This window comes from Gigantopelta aegis, chromosome 10 (assembly GCF_016097555.1).
Source record: "Gigantopelta aegis isolate Gae_Host chromosome 10, Gae_host_genome, whole genome shotgun sequence".
Lineage (NCBI taxonomy): Eukaryota > Metazoa > Mollusca > Gastropoda > Neomphalida > Peltospiridae > Gigantopelta > Gigantopelta aegis.
The window spans coordinates 27,689,189-27,702,487 of NC_054708.1; the positions used below are offsets into that span (position 1 = coordinate 27,689,189).

Sequence of the window (13,299 nt, forward strand, 5' to 3'; positions counted from 1 at the left end):
ATAGTAGCACGAATAATAATTGTTTGGTAATGTAATGTTATACACGATTATAAATGAAACTTTAAGTTCGCCTCGTCATATATTATAACATTTAATACGTTAATGTAAAATACACATTTTCATTTGTGATGGACGTTACCGCTATCAATGATTAATCGTCAACTGCCATCATACCCATGGGCGGATCCAAGGGGGGGACCAGGGGGACGCGTCCCCCCAAAAAAATTGTTCAAGTGCCCTCAAAATGTCCAAGTGCCCTTTTTGTTTGTAGAATTTTTTTTTTTTTAAGTAAACAATAATTATATTGTAGATAAATGAAATCAAGATTTTCGTGTACATGCGCAAGCTTGCAGATATGTGTCTGTGTTATTGAGTCTCAATGGGGCCCCATTGAGGTTCTAACGCGAGTGACGCCAATTTACTTCATTATTGCTAGTATATTATGACGTAGAACTGTAGGAATTCATATTAATTGTAAATATCAAAACTTGTAGTAAGGTGCCCTTTTGACGAGTCAATGTGCCCTTCTTTTTTGGTCCCCCCCTAAAAATATTTCCTGGATCCGCCCATGATACCGCATAAAAAGTTAAACGAGAAATAACCCAATGGGTCCACCGACGGAGATTAAACGAGCACTTTACCACTAGGCTACGTTCCGCCCCAGAATGCAATTAAAAACCCACTATAAAAGTACATACGCTATATTCTGTACAAGAAATATGAGAGATTATGAATCATTATGAGAGAATGTCAGTGATATTCAGCGATGTCTATCCGTCTAAATAGTCGGGGTGGCAATATAAATATAATCTGGTCATTGAAATAGAGTCTTCTCCAAGTAGAGGAAAATGACTCTATTGAACTAAAAAGGGCATTTAAAAAACCTGACCCTTCGTCCCTCTCCCTCATTGGTAACGGCCCTGGTCCAGAATAAACCTCCTCATGCTCCCCTGAAAATTACATTTAAAAAAGAGAAAAATTATGTTCTTGGAACAGGGGAGGTTTTAAGCCCCCTCCCCCCCCCAAACCACCCTATCTGTACACGCGTCTGTTAATCGAGGAGCGGACTGGGCGGAGACCAGATACACACATACACAGAGAGAGAGAGAGAGAGAGAGAGAGAGAGAGAGAGAGAGAGAGAGAGAGAGAGAGAGAGAGAGAGATACATAAATACATACATTCATTTATTAATCAGGCAATTGGATGTCAAACATTTGGTAATTCGACAGATATTCTTAGAGAGAAACCCCGATATATTTTTCCATTAGTAGCAAGGGATCTTTTATATGCACCATCCCGCAGACAGAATATCACATACCATGACCTTTGAAAAACTAGTCGTGGTGCACTGGCTGGGACGAGAAATAGCCCAATGGGCCCACCGACCGGAGTCGATCCAAGACCAACCGCTCATCAAGCGTGCGCTTTACCATTGGGCTACGTCCCGCCCCACATTAATGTAACCAGACCAAAAACACACAAAAAACAACACCCCTCCCCCCCCCCCAAAAAAAAAAAAAAAAAAAAAAAAAAAAAAAAATGGATTCGCGACTGCAGTCCCTTATAACGTCTGCATTCTTTGAAAGAAGAACTGATTATTAATATTTAGGCCTATCGAATAACACGTCAACACACGCACGCATAAAAAATATATTTTTCAAAGTCATCCTTATTATCTGCCTGCGTAATTTCCCTAGACCGGAATTCAGCATCGTACTTGTTTTTATGATTGAGTTGTTCAAACAACTCTCGCAGACTGAATTCCCAATATTAGTCGCAACCTTGAGTGGAATAAACACAATGGTTTGCTTGGCGTAGGGCAATGGTGTCTATCTGAGCGAGTCACGATGATGAGTCTTCTTTTGTTTGTGATGCACACAGGGAACAAAGACTTGTCGAGTCATCGTCTGTTTTGCAGGTGGATGACCGCCAGCGCGTTCACCTTCACACAGATGATGCTCGTGCTCGACCCACTTCGAAGATGTAGTCGTTAAATCGGCCTTCAGGCGGGTAGATATTAGGTTCGCATCCCGATACCGGCCGTCGGTGGACCCATTGGACTGTTTCTCGCTCCAGCCAGTGCACCACGACTGGTACATCAAAGGCCGTGGTATGTGTTATCCTGTCTGTGAGATGGTGCATATAAAAAGATCTCTTGCTGCTAATCGAAAAAGAGTATCCCGTGAAGTGGCGACAGCGGGTTTCCTCTTTCAATATCTGTGTGGTCCTTAACCATATGTCCGACGCCATATAACCGTAAATAAAATGTGTTGAGTGCGTTGTTAAATTAAGTATTTCCTTCCTTGCCGATACCGGTTCCCACCAAGGGCGAGTTTTAACAAATGGGAATGTGTGAGGCTACTGAACAGACTTCTCTTGAACTAATAACTGACCAACTAATTAACTCACTGTCTGGATATACTTCCCAGGTAGATGTGTGCTCAGGGCAGCGTGCATGAACCTTGAGTGGGTATAAGCCACTAAATTGAGCAGAAAATAAGTTAAAATGAAATGTGATTGCTCACAAATAGCTTCATTTCATTTCACTTCAACTTATTTTCGTGCTTATATCCAATTAAGGTTCAAGCACGCTGTCCTGGGCACACATACCTCATCTTCCTGGGTTGTCTGTCCAGTACAGTGGGTTAGTTGTTAGTGGTTAGTGAGAGAGAAGAGGGTGTAGTGGTCTAACACCTACCCATTTGAGTCGTTAAAACTCGCTCTGGGTGGGAGCCAGTACCGGGCTGCGAACCCTGTACCTACCAGCCTTATGTCCGATGACTTACCCACAGCATCACCAAGGCCGGTTAAAATGAAATGTGATTGCTCACAAATGGCTTCTGTGGTGAGGGTTTCATTGTTTGTTTAAGTTTTGGCTTCGCATTCTCAGTATCTGCTCCAACCCAGAGTGAAAGTTCAAGTTTGTTTTGATTTGCGACACCACTAGAGCACACTGGTTAATTATTCATTTGTCAAGTACATTTGAAACATCTGGTAATTCTGACACCTAATCTTCCGAGAAAACCTTCTACCTTTTTTCCCCATTAGTAGCAAGGGATCTTTTATATGCTCTTTCCACACGGCCTTTGGTGTACTAATTGTGGTGCACTGGTTAGACCAAGAGTCAAAAGAACAAGTTATACACCAAACAATCGTAGTTCAAAATATACTCAGACAGGGCTCGAAATGGGAAGTAAAATATGGCCTGCTGTTATTAAAAAAATAAATAGGCCAAAAGAAATATGTCCTGCTAAGACAAAATATGGCCTTCTCAGGGCCGTAGCTAGCGGGGGTGGGGTGGGGGTGGAGAACAATTTTTGTTATTTATAGAAACTTAAAGAAAATGTTCTTCTTAACCGTTTAAAGAGTTTTAGACTATTAACTACTCAGTCTCTCCCCCCCCCCCCAACAAAACATCCTAGCTACGGCCCTGTTTCTGGATTTGTGAAAGCATAGGGTGAAGGAAGAGTTTGGGGTAGTGTGTGTGAAAATAAGGACCTCTAAGGTGTATTTTAGAGCATTATCGAATTAAAACAGATTTACAAGCTAAATAACAGATGGGGTAATCGTTCATACACCCGTCTCTTGAAAAAATTACCAGCGATTTTTGTTTTTTGGTAATTTTAGTAGGGGAATTTCTTATTCGCTGCCTAGGTCTAAAATGGCCTGCTTTTCACTTTTCGCTGATCGCTATTTCGAGCCCTGTGCTGAGGTGTCGTTAATATTCCTTTCGTTTCCTACCACAAGTTCAAGTTCTTTATTGCTTTAAGTGCTTTTTACAACTTATCAGCATAATACAGTATACAACAAAATAATAAATATATACAGCACATGTACAGGATTATGGTGGAGAGTGATTCAGTAACAAATAATAACAATAATAATGATAATAAATAAATAAAATTGACATACCCTAGTTTTTAAACACTAAGGCATATTTTTCACTATTAGAGCCGTTTATGATCACTGAAATCAAACATTACTTATATTTTATTGTTTATATTATCCATTTCCGTACAACCGACGTTTTTCTGGTCATCCTGGTGTTTCATATGTTTTAAAAACACCCGTGCATCTGAGAAGTAGCAATTTATTGATTAGAGTTCTAGTCTATTCCTAAGGATATTTCCCGTTTTAACGCCATAGACTCGTCTTTCACTCTATTGTAACTATATCCAAATGAATTACAGGTACCGTTTGTAAATGAACTAAACGTAGTGTCCATTTTATTACGGGTTAAAACTAGGGTCTACGCCTTTAAGGTTCTGTTGACTTATATTAATTAATACTAATAACATACAAGTCATTTTTAAGTATACTGCGAGATACATGTATTATTGGTTTAATAGAACCACTTCAGGGGTACGAAAATTAATATTCTAAACAATAAAATAAGAGTACATGTACTTCTAATTTAAAATACAAAACACGGCTTTAATAGTGAAAAATGCGCCGTAGTGTTTAAAAACTAGGGTCTGTCATTTTAATATTAACCAATTTGCACCAATAGCTGATCTCTAACGACATTTGCTCCAAATAAATATTTAGCATGAATTCATGAAACGTGTTCCAGTGACCTAATTCTATAAGTTAATTATTGCGCAGTTCTGTGACGCTATAAACGTACAGTTCTGTAAAACGCAATACCCGCATTGTCTACGCGGCCTGCGGGGTTCATCAAGCTGTTCGACCTATAAAATCGCCAGTGTCAAATTCCTGTCTTGGTCACCACGAAGACCCACATGTGCCACAGGAAGTCAAGATACCACACAAGTTAAAGAGTTCCAATTATGGATGTTGAATTGAATTTAAAGTACTTTCATCTACGATACATATATGGAAAAGCAAATGGATACGTATAAGCATAGTATGGCTTTTAACCGGAAGCCATACAGTATATATATATATATTATATATATAGCTATTTAACCGGATATATATATATATATATATATATATATATATATATAATATTAAATTTCATGACGACGGCGACTGCATAATTAACGTTTTTAACTCCATCATTAAGTTGTTCGTATTGGTCCCATTTCTCAAAAAACTATATGTCCTAGATCACTGAAACATTTATATTGTTGTTGCATTTACGAATCTTCATGTCAATGCATGTAAAAAAAAAAAAAAAAAAAAAAAAAAAAAAAAAAAAAAAAATCTAAATTTGAAAGGAACCAAAAAGGTATTTTTTATGTATTAATTGATGTGTCAAAACACATAAAATAAATCCTTTTGGGCTACATCGGTTCATAACTTTATATTTACTTTCCATAGTTATAATGCTTGAAAGGAATTAAAACAACCGAAAAAATAAGTTTTTTTTAGTTGCTTTAATTTTTAAATTAGCGTTTAGCTGAATGTTAATTTTTTGCGTTTAGTTTCATTTCTCAAACAATGTGAGTCCTACATCAGTGAAACTATGTTCATTGTTGCATTTATGCATGTTCATATTCAAAGCAGGTTAAATTGTGTTTTTAATTATAAAATTTTAATGTTTAATTAAAACACTTCAGCGTTTACAAGTAGCTCAATGTTAAAGGCGCAGAGCCTAGTTTTAAACCGTAAAAAATGGACACTAAGTTTTGTTAATTTACAAACCTATAACTCATTTGGATAAAGTTACAACAGAGTGAAAGAAGAGTCTGTGACGTTGAAACCGGGTAATATTCTTAAAAATAGACTAGAACTCGAATCAATAATCGCTACTTCTCAGACGCACGTGCGTTTTGAAAAATATGAAAAAATGCAAGATGACCAGAAACACTTCGGTTCTACGGAAATAGATAATCCAAAGAATAAAATATAATTAATGTTGATTTCGGTGATCATAAACGGCTCTAATAGTGAAAAATATGCTGTAGTGTTTAAAAACTAGGGCATGTCCCTTTAAGTTGCGTTTAGGGCCAATTCTCACACATGGCCTCTTGATTGACTTTTGACTTAGTTGCAGTTTTGAATGTTCATTTCAATGTATGCTTTTAATTTGTTTAATTTTTTTTTTAGAAAATAGCTACATCTCGTACCGTTGGTACACATCAAAAGCGAAATAGTATGGTACAGGTAGTAATGCAATTAACCAAATCAGATAACATATTTTTCATTTATTTTTTCTCTGTATATTTAATAATAAAACTAATGTTGATTTAATGTTTGTTACGCTTTTGGTGATGCAAAAGAATCGAAATGTCTGTGGTATCAGTTTGGAATCCCAGTCTCTGGCAACATGCATATTGAGAGATGCACTTAGATAGCACACGCGTAGTTTACAGTCCATGTATTTGACCAACTACGAAGGAGTAACAGCCAGCAGAAGAAGAAGAATAAGAAGAAGAAGAAGAAGAAGAAGAAGAAGAAGAAAAATGATGATGAAGATGAAGAAGATTAAGAAGTAGAAGAAGAATATGAAGAAGCAGAAGCAGAAGGGGCGGCGCAGAGGAAGAAGATTAAGAAGTAGAAGAAGAAGAAAAAGAAGAGGAACAATAGAAGAAAAGAAGAGAGACGCGGGTAGAAGAAGCGCGGGCGGCGCGGCGGGGTCGGCGCGGGGGCGCGCGGCCGGGCGCCCGCCGCGCGGGGCAGAAGATTCGGCGGTCCGGGCGGGGGGGGGAGGGCGCCGCGCGGCCGCCGTCCCCTCCGGCGCCCGCCGGGGCCGGCCGGGGGGGGGCCCGCGGCGCGGCGGCGGCCGCGGCGCGGCGGGGCCGTAGGGGGGGCCGGCCGCGCGCGGCCGGGCGCCCGCGGCGCCCCCCGCCCGGGGCTCGAGGTCCGCCTCGCGCGGCGGGCGCCGCGCACGCCCGGGTGGAAGGCGGGGCCCCGCGGCGCGCCCCCCGGCCGGGCCCCCGCGGGCGCGCGGGGTGGGGGGGTTAAGCCCGGCGGGGCGCCCCCCGCGCGGCCGGCCCGGGGGCGGGGGCGTAGCCTGCCCGCCTGGGGGGGGGGCCCGGCCCCCCGGCCCGCCGGGTGCCCCCCCCGGGCGCGGCCCCGCACCCGGGGGGCCCGCCCGCGGGGCCCCCCGCCCGGCGTCCGGGGCCGGGGGGGGCCGGTCCCCGCCCCACGCCCGCCCCCGGCGGGGCGGGCCGGCCGCGGGTCGCGGCGCGCCCCCGCGCGCGCCGCCCGCGCCGGGCGCGCGTGGCCCCCCGGCGCCCCGGCAGGCGCGCCCCGCCGGGCCCCGGCGCCCCGACGACGGGCGGCGGGTGGCGGCCCCCGAGGCTCCGCCCGGGGGGGGGCGCCCCGGGCCCGCGCCCCCGGCCGCGGCGCCCCCCGCGCCCCCGCCGGCGCCCCCGCGGCGGGGGGCGCGCCGCCCGGGCGCCGCGCGCGGCGCAGCGGCGGGCGGCCCGCCGGGCGCGGGCCCCGGCCCCGGGGCCGCGGCCCGGGCCACGCGCGGGCCGCGCCCGCCGTCGGGGAAGGGCGCGCGCCGGCCACCCCCCGCCCGGGGGGGCCGGCGGGGTGCGCGAAGAAGGCGGGCGCGGCGCCTAGCGCCCTTCGGCCGCCCCCGCGCGGCCCGGGGCCGCCGCGCCCGCCGGGCGGGGGCCCCCGGCGCCCGGGCGACGGGCGGCCCCCGTCCGGCGGCGGAGCCCCGGCGCGGCCCGCGCCGGCGGAAGCTATGCGGGAAGAAGGCCCCGGCTTCCGCAAGTAGCCCGACGAGCGCCCGCGAAGCGGCGCCGGCGCCGGGGCGGCGGCCGCCGGCGGCCAGCGGCAGCGGCGGCGGCCCGGCGCGCCCGGCCCCCGCCGCGCGGCGCCGGCCCGCGCGGGCCGGCCCGCGGAGCCCCGGGCGCGCGCGCTTTACCGGCGCGCGCCGGGCCGCCCCAGGGCGCCCCCCGCGCCCCCCCCGGCCCGGCGCCGCGGGATGATCGCGCGGCCCCCCGGGGCCGGCGCGGAAGCAGCTGGGCCCCGGCCCGCGGCCGCGAAGGCGGCCCGTCGGGGCGGGCCGCGGGCGGCCCGCCGCCCGGCCGGGGTGCCACCCCCCGCCCCCGCCGCCCGCGCCTAGCGGCGGCGGGGCGCGCAGCGCGCCGCCGTAGCGGGCGCGGCCGGGCCCCCGGAAGGACGGCGCCGGCCCCAGCCGCCCGTCGCCGCGGCGCGGTGGCCCGGGCGCGGAACTGGCGGCGGCAGATGCCCGCGGCCGGCGGTAGAGGATGAATGGCGGCTCCCGAGATTAAGCGCCGGGATTAGGGAGAAAAGAAGAAAAAGCGGTAGAAAGGAAGGGGCCGTGAAAGAGAGAAGAGAAAGAAGGAGAAAAGGAAGAAGAGAAAGGGAGGAGGGAAGGAGAAGATGAAAGGGTAGAAGGGGGAGGGCCCGAAAAGGAGGGGGGAAGTAGAAGAAGATGAAGAAGAAGGAGCGGAAGAGGGCCGCTAGAAGAAAAAGAAAGGGCCGCGGAAGCGGAGCCTGAAGAGAAGAAGCCCCGTCTGAGGGAACGGAAGAAGGAAGGAAGAAGAGAGCGGCTCGCGAAGAAAGGGAGAAAGAAGAAGAGCGCGGGAAGCGGCAGAAGAGAAAAGTTAGGAAGGGGGCGGCCCCCGGGTGCCCCCCCCGGGAGGGAAGAAGAAGAGCCCCGCGAAGCGGAAAAAGGGGGGGCGGGAGAAAAAGGAGGGATAGGAGGAAGGAAGAGGAGAGGGGGGGGGAGGGAGGGGGAGGAGGGGAGGGGGAGGGAAGAAGAAGAAAAACAAAAAGGCCGGAAGGAGAAAAGGGGCGAAGAATGAGGGAAAAAGGAAAAGAAGAAGGGGGCCCGGCCGAAGATGGGGAGGCGGAGAGGGACGAAAAAGGGAAAGGGGGAGAGAGGGGGAAAGAGGAGAGGAGAGAGGGCGGAAGAAGGGGAAAGGGGAGAGAAAGAGCCGAGATGGGAAGGAAGAGGGGGAGGGGAGTCGAAAGCGATAAGGGAGCCCGAGGGAAAACCCCGGGAAAAGAAGAGAGGAGAAAGGGGAAGAAAAGGGAAGAGAAAAAGGGGAGAGAGAGGGGGGGAGAAGGAGAAAAGAAGGGAAGAGGCGGGGAGAAGGGAAAAGGGGGCGGGGAGAGATGGGGGCAGAGGAGAAGGGGGGGAAGCGGAGAGAGGAAGGGGGAAAAGAGGGAGGGAGGGGGACAGAAGAAGAAAAGGGAGCGGGAGCAAAGAGAAAGGGAGGGAGAGGGAAAGAAGAAGGAGAGAAAGAAAGGAAAGGAGCGGGGAAGGAGGGGAAGGGGAGAGGAGGGGAAGGGAGGAAAGAGGAGAAGAGAGGGGAAGAAAGAGGGGGAAAAGAAAGAAGAAGGGGGGGGAAGGGAAGAAGAGGGGAAAAGAGGGAAAAGGTGAGAAGGGAAGAAAGGCCGCGAAGAAAAAGAGGGAGGGGGGAGGGAGAGGGAGAAAAGGAAAAAAGAAGGGGAAAGAAGGAAAAGAAGAAAAAAAGGGGAGAAGAAAAAGAAGAAGGGGAGAAGGAAAAGAAGGCCGAAAGGAGAAAAGAAGGGGGGAGGGCCAAGAGGGAAAACGAGGAAGAGAAAGAAGGAAGGGAAAAAGGGAGAGGAGAGAAGAAAGAGGGAAGAAAAAAAGAAGGAGAAAAAAAGAAAAGGGGAAAAGGAGAAGAGGAGGGGGAGAAGGGAAGGCGAGAGGGGGAAGAAGAGAGAGGGAGGAAAGAGAAAGAAAGAGGGAGAAAGGAGAGAAAGGGAAGGAAAAAAAGAGAGGGAGAGGAAGAAAAAGGAAGGAAGGGAAAGGGGAAAAAAGGGGGGAATGAAGAAAGGAGGGGAAGGGAGGGGAGAGGGGAGAAGGAAAGAAGGAGAAGAAGAGAAGGAAGGAGAGGGGAGAAGGGAAGGGAAAGAAAGGAGGAGAAAAGGAAAAAGGGAAGGGGGAGGAAGGAAGGAAAGAGGAGGAAGAGAAGAGGAAGAAGTGGGGAAGGAGGGGGGAGGGGAAGGGAAGGAAGAAGGGAAAAAGAAAAAAGGGGGGGGGGGGGAGAGGGGGAGAGGAGAAGGGAAGAAGAAAAGGGAAGGGGAAAAGAAAGGGGGGGGAAGGGAAGAAGGAAAGAGAGAGGGAGGAAAAGAAAGAAAGAAAGGGGAAGAGGGAGGGGGAAAAAGAGGGGGGAGGAAGGAGAAGGGAGGAGGGAAAAGGGGGGGAAAGGGGAGGGGGGAGAGAAGAAGGTGAAAAGGAGGAGAGGAAGGAAGAGGGGGGAGGGGAAGGGAGAGGGAGGAGAGAGAGGAGAAGAGGAAAGCGAGGAAGAAGAAAGGGGGAAAGAAAGGGGGGAAGGGAGGAAGAATAGAGAGTGGGAAGGAAGAGAAAAAAGAAGGAAAGGGGGGAAAAGAAAGAAAGGGAAGGAGAAGGAAAGAAAAAGAGAAAAAAGAAGAAGAAAGAAGGGGGTAAAGGGGAAAAAGAAGGAGAGAAGAAGAGAAAAGGGGAGAAAAAGGGGAGAGGAGAGAAGAAGAAGGAGGGGAAGAAGAAAGGAAGAAGAAGGGAAGGAGAGGGGGAAGGAGAAATAGGTAAAGAGAGAAAAAAAACGGGGATAGGAAGAAGAAAGAGAGAAAAAAGAAGGAAAAAAAGGGGGGAAGAGAGGGAAAGAAAGGGGAGGGGGGAAAAAAAAGAGAAGAAGAAAAAGAGCTTGAAAAGAGAAAGGGGAGAAGAAGAAGAAGGAAAAAGAAGGGGAAGAAGAAGAGGGAAAGAAGAGGAGGGAAAAAAGGAAAGAGAAAAGGGAAGGAAGAAAGAAAAAAAGGAAGAAGTGAAGAGGGAGAGGGAAGAAGGGGGAGGGAAGAAGAGGGAAAAGAAGAAAAGAAGGAGGGGGAAGGAAGAAGGGGAAAAAGAAGAAAAGGGGAAGGGGAAAAGGGAGAAAAGAAGAGGAGGGGAAAGGAGGGAGAAGGGAAGAAGAAGGAAGAAAGAAGAAGAGAAGAAGAAAAAGAGGGGGGAAGGGGAAAGGAAGAAGAAGAAGAAGAAGAAGAAGGGGAAAAAGGGGGAAGAGGGGAGAAAGGAAGGAGAAGAAGAAAGAAAAGAGGAAGGGGGAAGAAGAAGAAGAAGAAGAAGAAGGGAAGAAAAAGAAGAAAGAAGAGGGAGGGAAGGGGAAGAAGGGGAAGGAGAGAAAGGAAGAAGAAGAAGAAGAAGAAATGAAGGGAGAAGAAGAAAGAAAAAAAAGAAGAAAGAAGAAGAAGAAGAAGAAGAAGAAGAGGAAGGGAAAAAAGGAAGAAGAAGAAGAAAGAAGGAGAAGGGGAAAAAAGAAGAAAGAAGGGAAGGAGGAAAGAAGAAGAAGAAGAGAAGAAGAAGGAGGGAGATAAAAGGGAAAAAGGGAAGAGAAAGGAGTAGAGAAAAAAAGAAAGGGGAGAGGGAAGGGAAAAGAAGGGAGGGAGGGGAAGAAGAGAGAAGGATAAGAAGGGGGGGGGGGAAAAAAAAGAGGGAGAAATGAAAGAGAAGGGAAAAAAAAGAAGAAGAAGAAGGGAAGAAATAAGAAGAAGGAGGAAGAGGGAAGAAGGAGAAAGGGAAGAAGGAAAGAGAGGAGAAGAAAGAAGAGAGAAGAAGAAGAAGGGAGGGAAGGAGAGAAAGGGGGGAGAAAGGGGGAGAAAAGAGAAGGAAGAAGGAGAAGTGAGGGGAGAAGAAGGAAAAAGAGAGAAGAAGAAGAAAAGGAAGGAAGAGAGAAGAAGAAAGAAAGAAGAAGGGGAAAAGGGAAGAAGGAGGGAAGAAAAGGGGAAAAGAAGAAGAGAAGAAAGAAGAAGAAGAAGAATAAAGGGGAGCAAGGGGAGGGAGAGAAAAAAAAAAGAGAAGGGGGGAAATGAGGAAATAGGGGGGAAGAAAAAGAGAAAAAGAAGAAGAAGAAAAGAAGTGAGGCGAAGGAAGGGGAAGGGGGGATAGAAGAGGAAGATGAGGAAGGAAGAAAAGGAGAAAGATAAAGGGAAAGGAGAAGAAGGGGAGAGGAAGGGAGAAGGAGGGGGGAGAAGAGGGAGAAAAAGGAAGAAGGGAAGAAGAGGAAGGGGAAGAGGAGAAGAAAAAGAAGAAAGAAGAAAAAAGGGAAAGGGGAAGGAAGAAGAAAGAAAAAAGAGGAGAAAGGGAGAGGAAAAGGAAGAAGAAAAAAAAAGAATAAGAAGGGGAGGGGAGAAGGGGAAGGGAAAGAGGGGGAAGGGGAGAAAGAAAGGAGGGGGAAAAGAAGAAGAAGAAGAAGAAAAAAAAGAGAAGAAAAAAGGGAAGAAGGGAAGAGAGAAGGAAGAGAAGGAAAGGGGAAGAAAAAGGGGAAGGAAAGGAAAAAAGGGAAAGAGATAAAGAAGGAAGGGGGGAGAGAAAAAAGGGAAAAAGGGAAAAAAGAAAAGGAGGAAAAAGAAGGAATGGGGGAAGGGGGGAAAAAAAGGGAGGAAGAAAAAAGAAATGGAAAAGGGTAGGGGATGGAAAAGAAAAAGAAAGGAGGGAGGGGAGGGAAAAAAAAGGAGAAAGGAAAAGAAAAGGGGAAGAAGAAGAAGAGAAGAGAAGGGGGAGGAAAAAAGAAAGAGGAAAGGGGGTAGGGAAAAGAGAAAGGGAGGAAGGAAAGAAGGAGAGGGAAGAGGAGAAAAGGAGGGAAGAAGAGAAGAAAGAAGAAAGGAGAAAAGAGGGAAAAGAAGAAGAGAGAAGGAGAAAAGATAGGAAGAGAGGGAGAGAAAGAGGGAGGAGAGAAAGAGAGGAGGAGAGAGAGCGAGGAGAAGGGAGAAGAAAGAGAGGAGAGAAAGAGAGAGAAGAGAGAAAGAGGAAAGAGAGAGAGGAGAGAGAGAGAAAAAGAGAGAGAAGAGGAGGGGAAGAGAGAGAAGAGAGAGAGAGAGAGAGAGAGAGAGGAGAGAGAGAGGAGAGAGAGAGAGAGAGAGAGAGAGAGAGAGAGAGAGAGAGAGAGAGAGAGAGAGAGTAGGGAGAGAGAGAGAGAGAGAGAGAGAGGATTTGTAAAATATACCCTGTACTTATAGTCATTAACATTTGTCACATTACTTTGATGATTTTTTTTATCTCTCCACTTTACTATTTAAAAAACAAAAAAACATTAAAATTATATAACCTTACAATTTAGGCCGTGCCCGTTTATGTAACTCTATAACCTTTAGAAGCAAGTGTAACGTAATTCCTATCGATTTTTATTATTATCGCAGTGTGTTATCGCCCGTCTGATGAGTGAACGTTACAAAGTGCCAGACCTCACACGCGAGATGCTCCGCTTTGATTGCTACTGTCTCCAACTAGCGGAATGCAGCGACGTTGTGTCAGTCAAATATTCTGTAATCACTGTAGTTTGAGAAAAGCCGTTGCCCAACATGATTAAAACATTTCATAGAAACTTTTTTTTTTTTTTTTTTTTTTTGCGCTGCAAGTGTGGAAGTTCCATACATATTTGGTCATTAATGATGTGGACAGTGTTC

General features: G+C 47.9%; 2 protein-coding genes across 2 annotated transcripts; both read left to right on the top strand.

Moving 5' to 3' along the window:
- Window positions 1-1,847: 1,847 nt before the first annotated feature.
- On the top strand, window positions 1,848-7,853 carry LOC121383568 (basic proline-rich protein-like). The gene is made up of 2 exons (XM_041513655.1): window positions 1,848-1,961; window positions 6,714-7,853. Exons 1-2 carry the CDS (start codon window positions 1,848-1,850, stop codon window positions 7,851-7,853), a joined length of 1,254 nt encoding a protein of 417 aa, XP_041369589.1.
- Window positions 7,854-11,113: 3,260 nt separating this feature from the next.
- LOC121383569 (vicilin-like seed storage protein At2g18540) lies at window positions 11,114-12,674 on the top strand (the record flags this gene model as incomplete). Its single annotated transcript, XM_041513656.1, has 2 exons — window positions 11,114-11,235; window positions 12,431-12,674. Coding segments are annotated over 2 exons (366 nt in total), but the record flags the coding sequence as incomplete, so codon positions are not given.
- Window positions 12,675-13,299: the final 625 nt, after the last annotated feature.

Bases quoted from the DNA above. Each gene is read 5' to 3' on its own strand.
- LOC121383568 (XM_041513655.1), top strand. From the start codon at position 1,848: ATGATGAGTCTTCTTTTGTTTGTGATGCACACAGGGAACAAAGACTTG. The intron at 1,962-6,713 runs GTGCTCGACCCA...GCGGGGCCGTAG, and splicing joins CCTTCACACAGATGATGCTC to GGGGGGCCGGCCGCGCGCGG.